Consider the following 24562-nt stretch of genomic DNA (forward strand, 5'->3'; position numbering starts at 1 on the left):
TGACTACCTAGCATGCCACTCATTACTCTGATATACAATTAAACTTTTAGTGAACATCTCAACTTCTACTTAATTGCATTTATACATGTAATGTTAAAATGAAAAGTCATTTGAAATCATTAAATTGAAATAAATAATGCCTGTAGAATACTTAAGACATAAAACAGTTGCAAGCAAATTTATCTTCTTACAACATCACACTAATAATTATAACATTACCATAGAACTTTATAATATACCTGTAAGGTTAGCGGGGCATCAAGATGAATAGGTTCAGAAGCTTCACGATTGTGGATAATAACAGCGATGTGGGCAGGATGGGGTATGGGTGGTGGAATCAGAAGCTTCTCTGGAACTCTGCTTCCATACACTATAAAATAAAATAAGGTTTTAACAAATTTGTCACCAATAATTATTAATTTTTAAGTCAATTCTGTAAATGATAAATCAAATAATGATGAGCAAAGCACCTTTGATAAACTTATTTATTTCTTTTAAAAACTAAAGAGTCCACTGAATCTACTTACCTTGTTTTTTTCTACACAAAAAGAGGATGAACTGTAAAAAAAATCTGCCCCCTTCCCCACACACATCTTCATAACTTTCCTTTCACTAACAAGGATATCTGATCATCTTTACAATTTCCCCACAAATCAGGATATCTACAAATCTCTCTAATTTCCCCGTATCAATTCATCTCCATCCTAATAACTTGATTTATTCACTATTCTTCGTTAAATAAATAAAGACAGTAATGTTAACACTGCTGTCTTTTCTCAGATGCTATTTCCATTTTTAATTGTATAATGTTATTGTTGTATTTACAATTTTATTGGATGTGTTTTTACAAAATGTTTCTTCCCTGATATCATTTAAGAGGCATTTTTGCTAATGATAAATCAGTTATTGCAGTTACTTTTTGATGTTCAAAAGACTTTTAAAACCTAGCATTACATAATGATCCAAGCCCATTCTCTAGGCCTCTGAGGATATCTGCTGTTTTTTCTTAGGGATCTCTTTTCAGAGAGGCACTTCTGTGTCCAGGTTTATAATAGCTTTTCCCCTTACCTGGGCAGAAGGTGACCCTCAAGGCTGAGTTCTTTGTACAGGTCGGCCATCACTAATCCGGTTCCATCATTAATCCGGCACTAATTTCAGCTAGCATAATTTCAAATTTCCCAGGTTGCTGCACCAACCTGCCACTACTGTTTGGTGGTGCTACTTGCTGAAAAACATTGATGGCATCACTTGCAAAGACAGGCAATCATTCCAATTTATTTTTCTCCATTTATTGTTATAACCTGCTTACTTTTAGCCCCAGCCATAGGTCCAATGAATAAAGGAAATGTTTCTCATTGTGTAAATTGCAAATGCTGTACATTGTCCATAAAAGATAAGGTTGAACTGGAAAAACTCAACAGTGGTACGTCTGTGAGAAGCTTGTGTGAATTATATAGCATCAGCTCTTCAATGGTAATTCTTCAACAAAATTACCTGTACCACTTATTTTACCTGTGCTTCATTAAAATTTCACTCGATTTTCATTTAATGTTTCTTTTTTCTTTATTAGCGAACTTGTACTAATTTATGGGGTATTTTAAAGGTAGGATGAGGTGGTTAGCTGTTGGGCTAAGTGTATTCTAACTTAACCACTCTGTGATCCAGCAAAATCACTAATCCAGCACCCTATAGGTCCCAATGATGCCAGATTAGTGATAGTCAACCTGTACTACCTTCTTCCTGCTTGCTATTAATGACCTTACCTCTATACTCCCTTCCAATATTTGGTCATCTCTTTATGTCAACAATTTACTATAGCTTCTCTCCAGAATGCTACTGATTGTGCTTACCACTGAGCCACCTCTCATAGGTTTAAGTTTTCTGTTGCTAAAACACATCAACTGACTTTCACAAGATGTCATATTGTCCCTCAGGCTGTTTTATACCTGCATGGTTCCCTGAACAGGATACGGTCAAATTCTCAGTCTCATGTTTAATTGCCAATTGTCCTGGAAGCCTCTCATAACCTTCCAGAAAATTGCATATCATAGCTGCCAGATTCTCCTTAAAAATCTAACCCACCTTTCTTCAGGGGTTATGCTGACAGATGCAACCTTCTTCACCTTCATTCCACTGCCCTCATCTCATCTAAACTTGACTACAGTGACCACCTATGTTCTTCAGCCTCCCATATTATTCTTTCTAAACTTGATCCAGTTCATCACCAGGTTTTTTCTGTTTTTCCCCAGCTGAGAGCCTCTATGCAGAGACGAAGCTTCCTTCTTTATAAGATCAGTGCGATGCCCATTGTCTCTTGTTACTTTGCCCATTTTCATGACCTTCACAATCCTTCCATATATATGACAGTAACAGATGTTACCATACAGGATGGTAATGAATGTTCTTACACCCCTTTTTTCTCCATATCTGTTCTCTTCTTGGCTTCCCCTAATTTATCTCCCATCTATGGACCCCCCTCATCTGACTTTTCTCTCCTTCCTTGGGAAGCCCAAATGATTCATGTATGGTCTTCATCTCTTCTATGTGCAAAAGTTCACTTGATGCTATAACTTCATGCTCACTCTTTCTTTATCATTTCCATTCTCATTCTCATGCCATTGCAGTGTACATTGATGGTTCTAAGTTCCCCAATGGTGATGGAAATGCAGCAGTTTTTCCTGACAAAACCATCAGAGGTTATTCATTAGATTCAGCCAGTGTTTTCACAGCAGTTATATGCAATTTTCATGGCTACTCATGCACACTGCATTGATGTCTACCTTGTCACTCAAAGTTGTAGGACTCTGACAATGTATTACAAGCTATCCAAAAGTTTGACTAACTTATGTCACTACTACTACTACCACTAGTATTGCACCTCACTCTGAGCCTATATATACCCTCTGTGTCCATGTACTGTTTGTAATGGCTTGACAAAGCTCCTGGAGAGCGAAACGTTGCAACAATAAAATGTCACATTAGTTGCACTTGTGTCCTTTTACTTTACATAACCTCATCCTGTCATCCTTTGCATTAAACCTTGGTCACATATTTCCAGTAAAAGCAAAGACGTCAGTTTCAGCTGGTTCCCTGGACATGTCAATATTTGGGGTACTAAACAAGCAAACTTAGTTGGTCAATTAGCTGTTCATGATCTCATTTCCCACAGGGATATTCCTTACCCAGATTATTTTTCAGTGATCTCTCAATAGCTTTACAACCAATGACAACAAGATTGGTCCACAATGAATTGTTTTCTGCAAAACCACATTTAAGTTTCTGGTTATCATCTTCCCTGCTGTCATGTTTGGGAGACTGTACTCTCCAGGCTGTATATGCCTTACTCATGGATATCTCAAAAAAAAAAAATGCCTGCCACAGCTCTGCAAGGACTGTCAGGTTGCATTGTCAAGATGAACATATTAGGTTTTTCAACCTATCAGCAGGCACACACAATTCACATTCATCATCTTCGCCACCCCAACACATTCTCACTGACCTCCTTGCTGAAAGTTCCACCTCTGATGCAGACAATGACTTCTTAACAAAAACTAACTTATTGCACCAACTGTGATTTTACTTTTCCTCTTGCACTTTCCCCTACCCCTTACCCCCACACACTCCCTCATCACCTTCATACATTCTTCCTTTCCCACATCCCTCCCTGCAATGCTGCATGACCTTCGGTTTAGTACCTAATATGTTTGTGAAGCATGGGCTGTAAATACTGCAGAAAGAAGGAGACCAGAGCAGTAGAGATGTCATGTCTAAGGGCAATGTGTGGTGTAAATATTATGTGTGGAAATTTGGAGGTGTGGAGTTACTAAAATTATTAGTCAGAGGGCTGAAGAGAGATTACTGAGGTGGTTTGGTCATTTAGAGAGGATGGAGCAAAATAGGATGATTTGGAGGGTGTATAAATCTGTACTGGAGGAGGGGTAGGGGTCATTCCTAAAAATGGATGGAGGGAGGGGGTAAAAGAGGTTTTGTGTGCAAGGGGCTTAGACATACAGCAGGCATGCCTGAATGTGTTAGATAGCAGTGAATGGAGACGAATGGTTTTTGGGACCTGACGAGCTGTTGGAGTGTGAGCAGGGTAATATTTTGTAAAGGGATTTAGGGAAACCAATTAGCCGGACTTGAGTCTTATTGCTGTTTGCAAACATATCACAGTCTTATACTTCCCTGCATACTCAACCGGTAAATAAACAATACAGTACACGACGAAAATTGTAAAAAATAAAATAATTTTACTTGAATTAGACTAATCTCAATTCACTGTATGTAATCTTAGTTTTCCTTTCAAAGCATCCATCCTTATTATATATGTTTTATCAGAGAATACAGTAGCATAATTACAGGATTTCCAAACATCATCTTTACCCATTCTTCGTCCAGGATTGAGCCTTAGCGATAGTCGGGCTGCAAGGCTTGCCTTGCCTGTGCGGTGCGTGGGTACACCATGTCGAACAAGAGGAGTGAAGGAGGCCAGGTCCAGGTAAGGAGCATGGACCTAAATAAAAAAAGTTGATTATAATTATTATATATAGTAAACCCTCAATCTAACCAGCTTCTGAAATATGAGACAAAATCTGCTGAGTCAGATGTTGAAGTCTGTTGGTTACAGAACTGTCCATTATTGTTACATTCACAGCAACACTATCTCATCTTTATCACCACAATCTCCATTACCAGCCACCCACTTTTCCCTGTTACTCTATTAAACTGAGGGTTTCCTTTACATACAATGCACACAGGTCGGGGTTATGTTTCACAATACAGCCTCTCCTCACTTAACGACGGAGTTCCATTCCTCATACCTTGTCGATAAACAAATTCGTCACTAAACGAGGAGCATACTATAATGGTATGGGGTTTATGTCAACCATCTTTGATATTGCTTTAATGTAACCCTTGCACCATTTATAACATTTTTAGTATATTTTTAAATGTTTATACAGTAGTGTATTGTATACTGTAATAAACAGAATAAAGGAAATCACCTCTAATATACATTATTTAGGTATGCATACTGGTCAGAGAGCCATCGTAAGTCTGAGCCGTTGGTAAACAAGTAAGTCGCTAAGTGAGGAGATGCTGTACTTCAAATTCATTTTGTTATAATTCCATCACTCAATGAAAACAAAAGAGAAAGATTTCTACACATACCTGGATATTACCACGAGGTGTATGGACAGTTAATTTCTCATCTAAGTCAGGTCGATCCAGCATGCAGCGTGTCATCTCTGTGTATCGTGATAAGCTTACACCATGTACCTATAAAATGAAAGAATTTACACTATACAGTACCTACATGTCTTTTTGTACAAGTGAATGTTTTTTATGGTGGCACAATATCTTTCCTAATACAGACTGTTGGATCACATATCTATATAACAGTCTGAACAATGACTCTTCAATATTTACATTTTATTCATAATTATTTCCTGAGAGCTTCTCTGGTGACTTCTGGCAACTCCTCTATCATTGGGGTGTTCTCAGTACCAGTTTCTATCACCACCAGTAGCTTTCACTGACTGAGTGGAGACAGTCACATTTTGAGTGCCAGAATGCTGTTTTATCCTATTTAATCTCAGCAACTTTTAGTCCCACTATTTTCTATAGAAATTCTTAAGAGATTGTTAGGACTGAACTCAGTGTTGAGGAAAAATCCCACATGCTTGTGTAAGCACAGGAAAGAAATGTGTGTCCACAAACTAAGTTTTGTGATTGAAATGGTCATGGAATATTCAGCACTGTCTATTGTTGCCTCTGATGATCTGACCCCTAACACCATTTTTCCTTAAGAAACTAAGACCTGGACTGGTTAGAGGGACCTCAGCTGCTATTGATAAGCATCTAGGGAGAGACATATTGAAAGATTTTTTGGATAACAGCAGCAACTAAAGAACCATCCAGATTTACTGGGGCACTTATTACAAAGAACTATAAAGTATCATTTCCAGAAGAAGCCTGAGATGCCATATCGAACTCCTGCCAAGAAACCTCTTCTAACTAAACAATCCCAGTTTGTAAAACAATGTGAACACTGGAATACTGAAGACCAAATTAAAGTTATGTGGAGCAATAAGTCCTTCTTTAAATGTGTGTCTGCATGCTGAGGACAAGTCAAATGCCCATCTGTAGAACTCTTATTCCCCCAGTTACAACCATGAAACACTTTGATATGGGGTTACTTTAGTAGATTAAAGGGGAAAGGGGATTATATTTCCTGTCCAAAAATCACAACAATGAATGGAGCTCATTATGCAGATGTGTTTAAGGAGTCTCCTCATTCTGCAAGATTCATTGCACCCCCACCCCCCCCACACCCACACACCCACACCCACACCCACACACACACACCCACACCCACACCCACACCCACACCCACACCCACACACACACACACACGTAAATGGTATACAAAACTCTGTATACCATTTACGTCAGGCCCATACTGGAGTATGCAGCACCAGTTTGGAATCCACACCTAGTCAAGCACGTCAAGAAATTAGAGAAAGTGCAAAGGTTTGCAAGAAGACTAGTCCCAGAGCTATGGGGATTGTCCTACGAAGAAAGGTTGAGGGAAATCGGCCTGACGACACTGGAGGACAGGAGAGTCAGGGGAGACATGATAACGACATATAAAATACTGCGCGGAATAGACAAGGTGGACAAAGACAGGATGTTCCAGAGATGGGACACAGACACAAGAGGTCACAATTGGAAGTTGAAGACTCAGATGAATCAAAGGGATGTTAGGAAGTATTTCTTCAGCCACAGAGTAGTCAGGAAGTGGAATAGTTTAGGAAGCGATGTAGTGGAGGCAGGATCCATACATAGCTTTAAGCAGAGGTACGATAAAGCTCATGGTTCAGGGAGAGTGACCTAGTAGCGACCAGTGAAGAGGCGGGGCCAGGAGCTTGGACTCGACCCCTGCAACTTCAACTAGGTGAGTACACACACACACACACACACAGACACACACACACACACACACACACACACACACACACACACACACACACACACACACACACACACACACACACACACACACACACACCCTCACACACACACGCACTCTTACTTTATACAAGATGGTGCCCTGTGACACACGTTGCAACAGATCAAGAAATAGTTGCAGCAGAAAAATAACATTCAAAAATAATTATTAGAATGAAATGAAAGCAAAGTTCCATTCCAAAAACACATCATCAGTGACACACTTGGCCAATATAAAAGAAAAAATCTAGGTTCAGGAAAGCAACTTGACTTACTTTAAAAACTTTCTGATTCTATACCTAACTACCTGAAACTGGTAATCAAATAACATGGCAACTTGACCAAATATTTATGAGTAATTGTTACTAGAAATTCTTTTGCAATTTGATGCTGGCCCAACATCATTTGTGGAGTCTATATTCACTTTTAAGATATGTGTAAAGCTATTAATAATTTCCCAAACGTGTTTTGTAGCTACCATAGCAGAATTCTTTATATTGCACCATCTTCTGCCTAATTTATTGTAAAATCATCAGTGTTTAATGTATCATATAATTTTTTTAATCTTCACTAATTTTACCACTTACTACTGCCTCTTGTACCTTATTCTATTGTTCTACCACTAGGAAGAAAGACTTTCCTTTATTGTATTTTTTGACATTGTTTGTTTCCAGTGGTGGGCACAGTTCCGCTAACCGCTAATTAAGAGAACTATCTTTTTGTTTAGCGGATTAGTGTTTCTGCTAACTTTGGAAACCATTAGTGGACCAATTAGCTTCTGCTAAATAAAGTCCCGCTAACTTTGAGTCCGCTAAAAAAAAATCATAGGTTGTTGGTAGTCAGAAAGCAATGCTTGTCAACGGTGCACGTGTTTGTTCCTGTCTGTTGTGGGCGTTTCTCCAACAGTCAGTCAGGCACACTATTGGCTGACTACATGTAAACGTGACTTGTCAACGCAGTAGCATCTGAGCAGCATTGGTATAGTCCTCCATACCCCTCGCCCTCAATCAGACAATACCATCTTAGGAGATATATCTCTTATTTTGAAAGTTCTCATTATACAAGCTGTCATTATTCTGCCATTTGCTGTATTTGTTTTATTGTGATCTCTGACATTATTTTTCCTAATTTTGTACTTGTCTCTTAATATTCTAGTAAGTAAGTTTATTCAGGTATACACAAATACAGTTACATAGATTATCATACATAGCAGCATATATGTAGAGAACCTAGGATAACCCAAAAAAGTTAGACAAAGTGACTTATTTCCATTGGGGTTCTTTTAATACCTTATCATTATACTATAAAGGAGATAATATCTTATTATTATTATTATTATTATTATCACACTGGCCGATTCCCACCAAGGCAGGGTGGCCCGAAAAAGAAAAACTTTCACCGTCATTCACTCCATCACTGTCTTGCCAGAAGGGTGCTTTACACTACAGTTTTTAAACTGCAACATTAACACCCCTCCTTCAGAGTGCAGGCACTGTACTTCCCATCTCCAGGACTCAAGTCCGGCCTGCCAGTTTCCCTGAACCCCTTCATAAATGTTACTTTGCTCACACTCCAACAGCACGTCAAGTATTAAAAACCATTTGTCTCCATTCACTCCTATCAAACACGCTCACACATGCCTGCTGGAAGTCCAAGCCCCTCGCACACAAAACCTCCTTTACCCCCTCCCTCCAACCTTTCCTAGGCCGACCCCTACCCCGCCTTCCTTCCACTACAGACTGATACACTCTTGAAGTCATTCTCTTTCGCTCCATTCTCTCTACATGTCCGAACCACCTCAACAACCCTTCCTCAGCCCTCTGGACAACAGTTTTGGTAATCCCGCACCTCCTCCTAACTTCCAAACTATGAATTCTCTGCATTATATTCACACCACACATTGCCCTCAGACATGACATCTCCACTGCCTCCAGCCTTCTCCTCACTGCAACATTCATCACCCATGCTTCACACCCATATAAGAGCGTTGGTAAAACTATACTCTCATACATTCCCCTCTTTGCCTCCAAGGACAAAGTTCTTTGTCTCCACAGACTCCTAAGTGCACCACTCACTCTTTTCCCCTCATCAATTCTATGATTCACCTCATCTTTCATAGACCCATCCGCTGACACGTCCACTCCCAAATATCTGAATACATTCACCTCCTCCATACTCTCTCCCTCCAATCTGATATTCAATCTTTCATCACCTAATCTTTTTGTTATCCTCATAACCTTACTCTTTCCTGTATTCACCTTTAATTTTCTTCTTTTGCACACCCTACCAAATTCATCCACCAATCTCTGCAACTTCTCTTCAGAATCTCCCAAGAGCACAGTGTCATCAGCAAAGAGCAGCTGTGACAACTCCCACTTTGTGTGTGATTCTTTATCTTTTAACTCCACGCCTCTTGCCAAGACCCTCGCATTTACTTCTCTTACAACCCCATCTATAAATATATTAAACAACCACGGTGACATCACACATCCTTGTCTAAGGCCTACTTTTACTGGGAAATAATTTCCCTCTTTCCTACATACTCTAACTTGAGCCTCACTATCCTCGTAAAAACTCTTCACTGCTTTCAGTAACCTACCTCCTACACCATACACTTGCAACATCTGCCACATTGCCCCCCTATCCACCCTGTCATACGCCTTTTCCAAATCCATAAATGCCACAAAGACCTCTTTAGCCTTATCTAAATACTGTTCACTTATATGTTTCACTGTAAACACCTGGTCCACACACCCCCTACCTTTCCTAAAGCCTCCTTGTTCATCTGCTATCCTATTCTCCGTCTTACTCTTAATTCTTTCAATAATAACTCTACCATACACTTTACCAGGTATACTCAGCAGACTTATCCCCCTATAATTTTTGCACTCTCTTTTATCCCCTTTGCCTTTATACAAAGGAACTATGCATGCTCTCTGCCAATCCCTAGGTACCTTACCCTCTTCCATACATTTATTAAATAATTGCACCAACCACTCCAAAACTATATCCCCACCTGCTTTTAACATTTCTATCTTTATCCCATCAATCCCGGCTGCCTTACCCCCTTTCATTTTACCTACTGCCTCACGAACTTCCCCCACACTCACAACTGGCTCTTCCTCACTCCTACAAGATGTTATTCCTCCTTGCCCTATACACGAAATCACAGCTTCCCTATCTTCATCAACATTTAACAATTCCTCAAAATATTCCCTCCATCTTCCCAATACCTCTAACTCTCCATTTAATAACTCTCCTCTCCTATTTTTAACTGACAAATCCATTTGTTCTCTAGGCTTTCTTAACTTGTTAATCTCACTCCAAAACTTTTTCTTATTTTCAACAAAATTTGTTGATAACATCTCACCCACTCTCTCATTTGCTCTCTTTTTACATTGCTTCACCACTCTCTTAACCTCTCTCTTTTTCTCCATATACTCTTCCCTCCTTGCATCACTTCTACTTTGTAAAAACTTCTCATATGCTAGCTTTTTCTCCCTTATTATTATTCAAATAATTATTATTATTCAAATAATTATTATTATTCAAATTCAAATTCAAATTCAAAGTTTATTCTCTATAAAGATTACAATGTTGAATTTACAGAATTTGGTTGTTGTGTGGTTTACATGTAGTTAAATAATGATTACAGAGTGTACCACTAGAACGCCTAGCATGGCTAGGCATTTCGGGCAGACTTAGTTTAATTCTCTATTTTAAAATATTACAAATTATGAGGTAAGTTGGTATTATGGCTAAGTGACTAAATACTAGTTTGTGAGTTTAGCAATGTGAATGCTTTTGTTTTGGCACAGTACATAGTTTCAGTATTGGAGTATCATAGGATTCATTATTTTAAGATTGAGATTAATATTTCTGTTTATGGTCAAATGGGTGAGTGAGTGTAAGTGTGAACCACCAGGTGGTATTCGTGTAGTTAGTTGATGGGGTTTATCAGGGAGATAAGATGTTTTCTAATGGTAGTTTTGAAGGTGATGAATGTGTCTGCAGTTCTAGAGTTCTCAGGTAGGGTGTTCCAGATTTTAGGGCCTTTGACATACATTGAATTTTTGTAAAGGTTTAGTCGGACATGGGGAATGTCGTAGAGATGTTTGTGTCTGGTGTTATGCCTGTGGGTTCTGTCACAACTATCAAGAAAGCGTTTTAGGTCAAGGTTGATATTGGAGTTTAAGGTCCTGTAGATGTAGATTGCACAGTAGTAAGTGTGGATGTACTGAACAGGGAGTAAGTTTAGATCTATGAAGAGTGGGGGGGTGTGTTGCCAGGGATGGGATTTAGTGATTATTCTTACTGCAGCTTTTTGTTGGGTTATTATTGGCTTTAGGTGTGTTGCTGCAGTTGATCCCCAAGCACAAATAGCATAGGTGAGGTATGGATAAATAAGTGAGTGGTATAGTGTGAGAAGGGCATTTTGCGGCACGTAGTATCGTATCTTGGAGAGGATCCCAACCGTTTTGGATACTTTTTTGGTTATGTGTTGGATATGGGTGCTGAAATTCAGGTTGTTGTCGAGATATAGGCCTAGGAATTTGCCCTCATTATGTCTGGTAATTAGAGTGTTGTCGATCTTAATGTTAATTTGTGCATCTCCTGCTCTGCTACCAAACATAATATAGTAGGTTTTGTCAGTGTTAAGCATAAGTTTATTGGCTGTCATCCAAGTCGATATTTTGATCAGCTCCTCGTTAACAATGGTGTTGAGGGTGGCAAGATTAGGGTGAGAGATGACATAAGTCGTGTCGTCAGCAAAGAGAATGGGTTTCAGGTGTTGGGATACGTTTGGAAGATCATTGATGTATATGAGGAAGAGCAGGGGACCAAGGACACTTCCCTGCGGAACTCCAGTATCAAGTGGCCATGTTGTTGATACTGTGTCTTTAATGGTAACATACTGATACCTATTAGTAAGGTAAGATTTGAAATAAGCAAGCGCATGGCCTCTTATACCGTAATGGTCAAGTTTGTGGAGTAGGATGTCGTGGTCTACCATGTCAAAAGCGTTTCTTAGGTCAATAAAAATTCCTAGTGGATATTCCTTATTTTCCAATGCTGTGTAAAGCAGATCTAGCATTTTTATGATTGCATCATTAGTGCTTTTATTTTTCCTAAATCCAAATTGGCAGGGGTTGAGTATGTTTTGTGCTGTTATACTATAAAGGATATACAGTAGACAGTCGTTTAACACGGTTTTGTCTTGCACATTTGGTTATAGCACAATTGAAGAATTGCGGCATATTTTTGTTTAACACTTCGTAAAATTAGTTTAACACGGTTGCGGGAGGGGGAAAAATTTTGAGTGCATGGTCGCCTGCCAGGCGGGATGGTCTGTGGGTTACACCATTGAGTCAGTGATGATACTCGGGAAGCTTGCTGTGTTTATTTTTATACATACTTTCTTATTTTCATTGCCATCTGTTAAATCTGCCAAGCAATCATGGTACCCAGTAAGCATACAAGTGTTTCCGCAAGTGACAAGAAAAGGTTTAAGCGTTCAAGTCTAGGAATTACGAAGAAAATCGAGATATGTATTAGATAAGCTTAAGAGTGGCTCATGTGGTGGATATAGTGAGGGCTTATGGCCTTAATGAAGCGTCAGTTCGAACAGTTAAAAAGAACAAGGCGAATAACACACTGACTTGACCGAATGACTTACTGACTTGACTGAATGACTTACTGACTTGACTGAATGACTTACTGACTTGACTGAATGACTTACTGACTTGACTGAATAACTTACGAATGATTTACTGACCTGACTGAATGACTTACTGACTTACTGAAAAAGAGTGTATGTTTAGCACATAGCGTGTAATGTTTTCTGTAATGGTTGCGGTCACTTTTTTTTTTATCCCTCCCTGCCCTCCAACCTTCAATACCTGTTTATAATTTCGTATTTTTATTAATTTAGGCATCTTTCTCATGCTTCTACATTATTTGTTATACCTAATATTAATTCAGGAATAAATATGATAGGTAGATAATTTATTTATCCATGGGGAAGTGGAACAGAATTTTTCCTCCGTAAGCCATGCATGTCGTAAGAGGCGACTAAAATGCCGGGAGCAAGGGGCTAGTAACCCCTTCTCCTGTATATATTACTAAATTTAAAAGAAGAAACTTTCGTTTTTTCTTTTGGGCCACCCCACCTCGGTGGGATACGGCTGGTACGTTGAAAGAAAAGAAGAAAGATAACTTATTGATATTAATAGTATTATTATACAATATTTTATAGCACTGTGAGCCCACACCTCCACATGCCATGGTGGTCCATGAGTTACTGAGAGAGACTGCTCATGCCTTCTCCCTCTATCATAGCCCCGCCCACCCTTCAATACCTCTCTATATAATGTCAGTGCCTCTTTATCAAGCTTCTACATTATTGAAGTTATACCTAGTACAGTGGACCCCCGCATAGCGAACTTAATCCGTGCAAGAGGGCTGGTCGTTATGCGAAATGTTCGCTATGCGAATTAATTTTCCCCATAAGAAATAATGGAAATAAAATTAATCCGTGCAAGACACCCAAAAGTATGAAAAAAAATTTTTTTTACCACAAAAAAATGTTAATTTTAGTACACACAAACTGAAAAAGGCATGCACAATTACATGACACTTACTTTTATTGAAGATCTGGTGATGATTGATGGGATGGGAGGAGGGGAGAGAGAGTGTTAGTGTTTAGAAGGGGAATCCCCTTCCATTAGGACTTGAGGTAGCAAGTCCTTTTCCGGGGTTACTTCCCTTCTTCTTTTAATGCCACTAGGACCAGCTTGAGAGTCACTGGACCTCTGTCGCACAACAAATCTGTCCATAGAGCTCTGTACCTCCCGTTCCTTTACGATTTGTCTAAAATGGGCCACAACATTGTCATTGAAATAGTCACCAGCACGGCTTGCAACAGCTGTGTCAGGGTGATTTTCATCCATAAAGGTTTGCAGTTCAACCCACTGTGCACACATTTCCTTAATTTTTGAAGTAGGCACAATGGATTCCACAACTGGCATAGGCTTCTCAGGGTTAGCCCCAAACCCTTCAAAATCTTTCTTAATTTCCATACTAATTCTCACCCTTTTTACCACAGGGTTGGCACTAGAAGCTTTCTTGGGGCCCATGGTCACTTATTTTCCAGAAACAGCACCGAAAACACTGTAATAATACGAAATATTCCGAGTGTATGCTTGAATGTTACCGCGGAGGCTGGCTGGTAAACAATGGGACGGGCGGCACATGTGAGGCTGGCTGAGGCCGCACATTGGACGCGTCTCGGACGAAGGTCGCTGAGCGGGTTTTTGTCCACTATGCGGGGCAAAATTTTAGCGAACAAAGCGTTCGCTATGCGGATTGTTCGCTATGCAATGCGTTCGCTATGCGGGGGTCCACTGTATTATTTTGGAATAAATATGACAGGTAGATAACTTATTGATAGTAATAGTATTATTATACAATATTTTATAGTCCCGTGAGCTCACACCTCCATACGCTGTGATGGTTCATGAGTTACTGAGAGAGAGTGCTCGTGTCTCGTGCCTTCACCATCTCATAGCCCCGCCTACCTTCCTCTATATGTCAAGTTTTTATTAATTTGTGCATCTTTATCATGCTTCTACTTTATTTATGTTATACCTAATATTATTCTGGAATAAATATGATAGGTAGATATTATTTATTGATAGTATAATTATACAATAACAAATTTAGAAGCAGTGCTTTGAAACTGGATTTAGGCCAGCTGATGATGCCTTACCGTCAGCTGTATAATGTACTGCAGGGTAAAAGAGCTCAGAGATCCATTATAGAATTTTTGCACACTCCAATACAACCATCGACTTCAGTACCAGAACCTCTACCATTCACTTCTGCTGACAACCAACAGCCATCCACCTCAGCCCAGTAGGGCGACACCATCTATTTCCATTTTCTTCACAATCATCCACAAACACCATTACCCACAATTTAAGATAAGAAATACTATTATTTCTATTGCATTTGTAGTCTTAAGCAGTAATACATCACGACAATGCACTACAATTACATATTCACTTTTATTTTGTAAGATCTGGAGGTCTAAAAACAAGTTGTTTGGCTTTTTAGGGGCTCCCAGGAATGTAACCCTATTTTGTCTAACACGGCATTTTCAGGAACGTAACTTCCATGTTAAACGACGGTCTACTGTATACTAGGAATATGGTAAAATGAGTTATTTACATTTACATGTGTTAGTTGAAAAAATAAATCATTCTCCTCCCTTTCTGCCCTACATTCATTTGGTACCTTATGGCCCTCGAACTGCTTCATGCTATGACTAGCTTTGACATGTGCAGGCAGTCTGTTCCATGTCTTTATTGCTGTACAATAAAAGGTTTTTGAAGCCTGGCCACTGACTGTGGGTACTACAAAGTTGTGTTCCCTTCCCCAACTACTATGATTGCTTTGGTTCTCAGCCTTGACAAAACTGGCAGCAAGATATTCTGAACACTGTTTGTGAGCAATTTTATAAACTTGATTTAACTTCAATTGTTTTACTCTGTCTTCAACATTCAGCATATCCAATTATTGTAATTCATCCTGGCCTACATGTTCTCTTGAACTCAGGCCTACATGTACTCTTGGACCCAGGCTTACATACTCTCTTGGACCCAGATCCAGGATGAATCTTACCATTTTATTCTAGGTGATTTGTAGTCTAGCTTTCAGTTTTTTTGTCAAGGCAGAGTACCATGAAGAGCAAGTGTAGTCCATATGACATTGTATAAGGGCTAGACATAGGGTCCTGTGAGCCTCAGTAGGTAGACATTGTGCCTCAGTAGGTAAACACTGTGCCTCAGTAGGTAGATACTGTGTCTCAGTAGGTAGACACTGTGCCTCAGTAGGCAGATACTGTGCCTCAGTAGGTAGATACTGTGCCTCAGTAGGTAGACATTGTGATTCATTAGATAAACACTGTGTCTCAGCAGGTAGACACTGTGCTTGTCTGTAGAGGAACTTTAGTCTGGCATTCGCTTTCTTTACTACGCTGTTCCCTATCAATTTTCCTGAAATGCATGGGTCAAAGGGGATTCCCAGATATCTTACTGAGGAAACTAAAGTGATGGGTTCCCCATTACACAGGACATTAAAATTATTTGCCCTTATCAGTTTACTTTTCATGACAAAGAGTATGACTTCCGTTTTCCCGAGGTGTAACGATAGTTTGTTGTCTACTAACCATTTGCTGCAGGACTCCAGCTCTATATCTTGTGGGTCTTTACCTGACACTAACAAAGCACTGTCATCCGCATACAGTAGGAGTTTACACTTGACATTGATGGTCATGTCGTTTAAAAGTAAAAGACCAAAAAACTAAGCCGAATCTGAATTCATGTGAAAAAGTTAGCAGTTAGCATTAGCGTACGCTATTTTTTTTGGCTGTTTAGTGGTTTAGGATTAACGGAGCTAATTTTTTAGTTAGCAGATTAGCAGTTAGCAAAGCTAACTTTTCAGTTAGCTGTGCCCACCACTATTTATAACTATGAATATCTATTTCTGGTATTTCTTTTTTTACATAAACTATAATTAGCATATCTTTTCTCTTTCTCCTATCCTATGAACCAATAAAGGCATTTTTTTTATGCTTTCAGCTTTTCTTCATAACATACATTTTAATGCTCTTGGAGTTACTTAGCTTGTCTAAAGACATTTTCTATCTTGTACATTTTTTTTGGAGGTGAAGTCATTATTATTGCCAATGTATATATTCTAATTTTGAATTAACATATACAGTGGACCCCCGGTTTACGATATTTCATTCCAGAAGTATGTTCAGGTGCCAGCACTGAACGGATTTGTTCCCATAAGGAATATTGTGAATTAGATTAGACCCCCAAACATACACGTACAAACGCACTTACATAAATACACTTACATAATTGGTCGCATTGGGAGCTGATCGTAAAGCGAGGGTCCACTGTACATGATACCCTTCTATGATTTCTTTAAGTGTGAAACAGATAAAAAACTTAAACTGTTGTCAATAGAATTAAAAAAAATTGCACTTAATAAAGTCAATGCTGTTCACTGCTAGAAAAAAGATTTAATGAACTCCAAAATTATCACTCACCTCCATTTGGAAACTTGTGTCTGACTCTTCCATTGGTGTCAAGAAATCTGAACTGAAGATTTCTGTAAACATTAATGAAGCCAGGCCTCCATAATCACCTGTAAGTAAAAAAAAAAGATGACTATCAGTTCATATTATTGCCCTCAACAATAAATTTTGGTAATGTCTTGTTGAGTGAAAGTGGAACAAGTCAATTTGTTTTTCCTTAATGGCCATCTCCCACAATGGCAGGGTGATCCAAAAAAGGAAAACACATTCATCATTATTCTGAATTATAATTGTTATGTTCCTTCTGTATCTGCAAGAGATGTTCTCTTTCACAAACTTGAAGATAATGCATTCACAGATACTGAACTTATATTTCAATGTGAAAAGGAAGCAACATATTTTGTATCTGTGCCCCAATGCTCAGATACTGTATTAGTCAAACATTTAGTATAAGTCTGGGTCAGTTATGATACAAACAGGCTGTGTAACAAAAATATGATACACCCTATAAGCAGGTGAAGTAACAGCGTGTAAAGTCATAGATCTGGAAGCAAAGTTCATGAACATTACTATAATATTGCATAAAAAACACAGATTCATCAACTTAACTCAAAGATAATGCCATTTCACCATACACAAGTCATAATGCTGGGAATCAAGTTTGTAGATGCTATATCATATAAAGACCATCATGAATCAACAAAACAGCTTATAAATAACAGGTAATAAGACATTATGTAGCACCCAGATCAACAGAAATGAGTGTGTAGAACTCATTTATGCTGAGGGAGTACAGTAAATAGTATAGTACTGTACCATATTTTAAAAAAGTTCTTTGTGATACTACCTGGACTTTGCTTGAAGAGGGTTTCAGGGGTCAATGCCCCCGCGGCCTGGTCTGAGACCAGGCCTCGTGGTGGATCAGGGTCTGATCAACTAGTCTGTTACTGCTGGCTGCATGCAAGCTGACGTATGAACCACAGCCTGGTTGGTCAGTTACTGACTTTAGGTGCCTGTTCAGTGCCTTCTTGAAGACAGCCAGGGGTCTATTGGTAATTCCCCTTATGTATGCTGGGAGGCAACTGAACAGTCTTGGGCCCCGGACACTTACTGTGTTGTCTCTCAATGTATTCATGGCACCCCTGCTTTTCATTGGGGGAATGTTGCATCTTCTGCCGAGTCTTTTGCTTTCATAGGGAGTGATTTTCGTGTGCAGGTTTGGTGCCAATCCCTCCAGGACCTTCCAAGTGTATATTATCATGTATCTCTCTCGCCTGTGTTTGAGGAAATACAGATCAACGACCTTCAACCATTCCCAGTAGTTTAGGTGCATTATTGTACTTAAGTGTGCCATGAACGTTCTTTGTACACTCTCCAGGTCTGCAATGTTGCCAGCCTTGAAGGGGGCCGTTAGTGTACAGCAGTATTCCAGCCTAGAGAGCACAAGTGATTTGAAGAGAATCATTATGGGCCTGGCATCCCTAGTTTTGAAGGTTCTCATTATCCATCCTATCATTTTCCTAGCACATGAGATAGATACATTCTTGTGGTCTTTGAAGGCGAGATCCTCTGACATTATCACTCCCAGGTCTGTCACATTATTTTTCCACTCTATTGTATGGTTAGAATTTGTCATATACCCTGATACATTTTTAATTTCTTCAAGTTTCCCATATCTAAGTAGTTGAAATTTCTCCTCACTGAACTTCATATTGTTTAGAGTGGCCCATTTACACTGTTTACTACTACTCTTCGTGTTCTATTTGTCAGGAAGTTGTAGATCCATCTACCAACTTTTCCCATTATTCCTTTATCACGCATTTTGTGTGCTATTACACCATGGTCACACTTGTCAACAGCTTTTGCAAAGTCTGTATATACTATATTTGTATTTTGTTTATCCTCTAAAGCATCCAGGACCCTGTCATAGTGGTCCAGTAGCTGGGACATGCAGGAGCGACCTGCTCTAAACCCGTGTTGCCCTGGGTTGTGTAACTGATGGGTATCTAGGTGGTTGGCGATCTTGCTTCTTAGAACCCTCTCAAAGATTTTTATGATATGGGACGTTAGTGTTATCGGTCTGTAGTTCTTTGCAAATGCTTTACTGCCACCTTTGTGGAGTGGGGCTATATCTGTTGTTTTTAGTGTGTGGGGGATGACCCCTGTGTCCATGCTCCCTCTCCATAAAATGCTGAAGGCACGTGATAGGGGCTTCTTGCAATTCTTGATGAACAAGGAGTTCCATGAGTCTGGGCCTGGGTCAGAGTGCATGGGCACGTCATTTATTGCCTCTTCAAAGTCTTGTGGAGTTAGAATAATATCCGAGATTTTTGAGATGACCAAATTTTGGGTTTCGTTCATAAAGAATTAATTTGGATTTGGGACTCAAGTATCTCACTCATTTCTACTGTACACTCTCAAAATAATTTTCCCATATCAACGTATGTGTACTTTGATATCATTGGTGCTAATTTGAACATCTACTGAAATTCTATTCAAATTAAAATGCTAAAGAAGTGGAATAACATATTAGATGAATTAAAAACTTTCAGCCAGACTTGAGTCCTGGAAATGGGAAGTACAATGATTGTACTTTAAAGGAGGGGTTTGGGATACTGGCAGTTTGGAGGGACATCTAGACTGTCATATCTGAGTGCCTCTGCAAAGACAGTGATTATCTATCAGTGATGGTGAAAGTGTTGAATGATGAAAGTTTTTTTTTTTTTTTTTTTTTTTTTTTTGGGGGGGGGGGGGGGGTTTCATTCTTTTTGGGTCAAACTGCCTCAGTGGGAAATGGCCAACATTAAAAAAAAAAAAAATCATAAATACATCTGATGCAAGTTGAGGTATATGAGGTGCTATCAAAAAGTTCTTTAACTCAAATTTTGGACACACTTCCTGGGAGAAATATGATGGCAGTGTCAATCATGCAATGCAGTATACTCCTTTCTAAAGCAGCATGGTGAGTAACAGTGCAGTTGATCATTCCATCAAGGAAAGACAGGCATTTTATACTGTGTCAGAATGTTGTTGCAATCTTTTGTGTAACAGAATGGAATTTTTGAAACAACAGTGTATGTATGTATCTTTATTTCTACAAGTACATGTACAAGGTACACAGGCCTAGCTGACATCAATGTCATACTACTATAATGCTACTACTGTAATGCTTCAAAACTGTAATGTTCAAATTTCTTTATTCTAAATGCTCAATTGTACTTCATATTGTAAATTGTCCTATTGTAATACTGTAATTTTTATAAAATAATTGAAAACTGCAATTATTCAATACTAAACTTCTCTACTAGACCTATTTAAAGCCATATAGCATTACCTATTAATACTCAAATTTCTTGTCCTCACTATAATTCACCTAATGACCATTTAATCTGTTACAGCCTAATTAATCTTAAGTTAATTTTAAGTTTGCCTGAAATGCTCCGCATATAAGGGGCTTTTGGTATGTACACTCAGCTATTATATTCCTTTGTACAACTATGTAACATGTCAAAAATATTATTATTATTATTATTATTATTATTATTATAATTATTATTATTATTATTATATAGAAAGCCACTTGTTATGCAGAGCATTTCAGGAAAATTAGGTCAGGATGCGACCCACACCAATCGACTAACACCCAGGTACCCATTTTATATTAATGGGTGAACATGGACAGCAGGTGTCTTAAAGGCAACACATCCTAATGTTTTCCTGCCATGCCAGAGATTCGAACTCCAGACCTCAGTGTGTGAGCTGAGTGTGCTAGCGGTCGAGCTACAGGACACCTCTACTGTGTGTGTGTGTGTGTGTGTGTGTGTGTGTGTGTGTGTGTGTGTGTGTGTGTGTGTGTGTGTGTGTGTGTGTGTGTGTGTGTGTGTGTGTGTGTGTGTGTGTGTGTGTGTGTGTGTGTGTGTGTGTGTGTGTGTGTGTGTGTGTGTGTGTGTGTGTGTGTGTGTGTGTGTGTGTGTGTGTGTGTGTGTGTGTGTGTGTGTGTGTGTGTACTCACTTATTTGTGGTTGCAGGGGTCGATTCATAGCTCCTGGCCCCACCTCTTCGCTGATTGCGAAGAGGTGGGGCCAGGAGCTATGACTCGATATTATTTTTTTTTTTATTATCACACTGGCCGATTCCCACCAAGGCAGGGTGGCCCGAAAAAGAAAAACTTTCACCATCATTCACTCCATCACTGTCTTGCCAGAAGGGTGCTTTACACTACAGTTTTTAAACTGCAACATTAACACCCCTCCTTCAGAGTGCAGGCACTGTACTTCCCATCTCCAGGACTCAAGTCCGGCCTGCCGGTTTCCCTGAATCCCTTCATAAATGTTACTTTGCTCACACTCCAACAGCACGTCAAGTATTAAAAACCATTTGTCTCCATTCACTCCTATCAAACACGCTCACGCATGCCTGCTGGAAGTCCAAGCCCCTCGCACACAAAACCTCCTTTACCCCCTCCCTCCAACCCTTCCCAGGCCGACCCCTACCCCGCCTTCCTTCCACTACAGACTGATACACTCTTGAAGTCATTCTGTTTCGCTCCATTCTCTCTACATGTCCGAACCACCTCAACAACCCTTCCTCAGCCCTCTGGACAACAGTTTTGGTAATCCCGCACCTCCTCCTAACTTCCAAACTACGAATTCTCTGCATTATATTCACACCACACATTGCCCTCAGACATGACATCTCCACTGCCTCCAGCCTTCTCCTCGCTGCAACATTCATCACCCACGCTTCACACCCATATAAGAGCGTTGGTAAAACTATACTCTCATACATTCCCCTCTTTGCCTCCAAGGACGAAGTTCTTTGTCTCCACAGACAATTCCATCAATTCTATGATTCACCTCATCTTTCATAGACCCATCCGCTGACACGTCCACTCCCAAATATCTGAATACGTTCACCTCCTCCATACTCTCTCCCTCCAATCTGATATTCAATCTTTCATCACCTAATCTTTTTGTTATCCTCATAACCTTACTCTTTCCTGTATTCACCTTTAATTTTCTTCTTTTGCACACCCTACCAAATTCATCCACCAATCTCTGCAGCTTCTCTTCAGAATCTCCCAAGAGCACAGTGTCATCAGCAAAGAGCAGCTGTGACAACTCCCACTTTGTGTGTGATTCTTTATCTTTTAACTCCACGCCTCTTGCCAAGACCCTCGCATTTACTTCTCTTACAACCCCATCTATAAATATATTAAACAACCACGGTGACATCACACATCCTTGTCTAAGGCCTACTTTTACTGGGAAAAAATTTCCCTCTTTCCTACATACTCTAACTTGAGCCTCACTATCCTCGTAAAAACTCTTCACTGCTTTCAGTAACCTACCTCCTACACCATACACTTGCAACATCTGCCACATTGCCCCCCTATCCACCCTGTCATACGCCTTTTCCAAATCCATAAATGCCACAAAGACCTCTTTAGCCTTATCTAAATACTGTTCACTTATATGTTTCACTGTAAACACCTGGTCCACACACCCCCTACCTTTCCTAAAGCCTCCTTGTTCATCTGCTATCCTATTCTCCGTCTTACTCTTAATTCTTTCAATTATAACTCTACCATACACTTTACCAGGTACACTCAACAGACTTATCCCCCTATAATATTTGCACTCTCTTTTATCCCCTTTGCCTTTATACAAAGGAACTATGCATGCTCTCTGCCAATCCCTAGGTACCTTACCCTCTTCCATACATTTATTAAATAATTGCACCAACCACTCCAAAACTATATCCCCACCTGCTTTTAACATTTCTATCTTTATCCCATCAATCCCGGCTGCCTTACCCCCTTTCATTTTACCTACTGCCTCACGAACTTCCCCCACACTCACAACTGGCTCTTCCTCACTCCTACAAGATGTTATTCCTCCTTGCCCTATACACGAAATCACAGCTTCCCTATCTTCATCAACATTTAACAATTCCTCAAAATATTCCCTCCATCTTCCCAATACCTCTAACTCTCCATTTAATAACTCTCCTCTCCTATTTTTAACTGACAAATCCATTTGTTCTCTAGGCTTTCTTAACTTGTTAATCTCACTCCAAAACTTTTTCTTATTTTCAACAAAATTTGTTGATAACATCTCACCCACTCTCTCATTTGCTCTCTTTTTACATTGCTTCACCACTCTCTTAACCTCTCTCTTTTTCTCCATATACTCTTCCCTCCTTGCATCACTTCTACTTTGTAAAAACTTCTCATATGCTAACTTTTTCTCCCTTACTATTCTCTTTACATCATCATTCCACCAATCGCTCCTCTTCCCTCCTGCACCCACTTTCCTGTAACCACAAACTTCTGCTGAACACTCTAACACTACATTTTTAAACCTACCCCATACCTCTTCGACCCCATTGCCTATGCTCTCATTAGCCCATCTATCCTCCAATAGCTGTTTATATCTTACCCTAACTGCCTCCTCTTTTAGTTTATAAACCTTCACCTCTCTCTTCCCTGATGCTTCTATTCTCCTTGTATCCCATCTACCTTTTACTCTCAGTGTAGCTACAACTAGAAAGTGATCTGATATATCTGTGGCCCCTCTATAAACATGTACATCCTGAAGTCTACTCAACAGTCTTTTATCTACCAATACATAATCCAACAAACTACTGTCATTTCGCCCTACATCATATCGTGTATACTTATTTATCCTCTTTTTCTTAAAATATGTATTACCTATAACTAAACCCCTTTCTATACAAAGTTCAATCAAAGGGCTCCCATTATCATTTACACCTGGCACCCCAAACTTACCTACCACACCCTCTCTAAAAGTTTCTCCTACTTTAGCATTCAGGTCCCCTACCACAATTACTCTCTCACTTGGTTCAAAGGCTCCTATACATTCACTTAACATCTCCCAAAATCTCTCTCTCTCCTCTGCATTCCTCTCTTCTCCAGGTGCATACACGCTTATTATGACCCACTTCTCGCATCCAACCTTTACTTTAATCCACATAATTCTTGAATTTACACATTCATATTCTCTTTTCTCCTTCCATAACTGATCATTTAACATTACTGCTACCCCTTCCTTTGCTCTAACTCTCTCAGATACTCCAGATTTAATCCCATTTATTTCCCCCCACTGAAACTCTCCTACCCCCTTCAGCTTTGTTTCGCTTAGAGCCAGGACATCCAACTTCTTTTCATTCATAACATCAGCAATCATCTGTTTCTTGTCATCCGCACTACATCCACGCACATTTAAGCATCCCAGTTTTATAAAGTTTTTCTTCTTCTCTTTTTTAGTAAATGTATACAGGAGAAGGGGTTACTAGCCCATTGCTCCCGGCATTTTAGTCGCCTCATACGACACGCATGGCTTACGGAGGAAAGATTCTTTTCCACTTCCCCATGGACAATAGAAGAAATAAAAAAGAACAAGAGCTATTTAGAAAAAGGAGAAA

General features: G+C 39.5%; 1 protein-coding gene across 7 annotated transcripts in view; it reads right to left on the reverse strand.

The window, feature by feature from the left end:
- Positions 1 to 24562, reverse strand: part of LOC128696472 (uncharacterized) — a 765910-nt gene that overhangs the window by 21702 nt on the left and 719646 nt on the right. For 6 of the 7 annotated variants that reach the window (XR_011393241.1, XM_070094722.1, XM_070094721.1 and 3 more), the window contains 4 exons: positions 17129 to 17226; positions 5170 to 5277; positions 4360 to 4513; positions 240 to 370 (listed from right to left, as the gene is read on the reverse strand). Coding sequence is in view for 6 of the 7 variants with exons in the window: in XM_070094722.1 (XP_069950823.1) it covers positions 240 to 370; positions 4360 to 4513; positions 5170 to 5277; positions 17129 to 17226 (491 nt within the window). In the remaining variant the exon portion in view is untranslated. The remainder of the gene's footprint in view (positions 1 to 239; positions 371 to 4359; positions 4514 to 5169; positions 5278 to 17128; positions 17227 to 24562) is intronic. The other variant, XM_070094719.1, reaches the window with a different exon arrangement.

The sequence above is a fragment of the Cherax quadricarinatus genome, chromosome 47 (genome assembly GCF_038502225.1).
Source record: "Cherax quadricarinatus isolate ZL_2023a chromosome 47, ASM3850222v1, whole genome shotgun sequence".
Lineage (NCBI taxonomy): Eukaryota > Metazoa > Arthropoda > Malacostraca > Decapoda > Parastacidae > Cherax > Cherax quadricarinatus.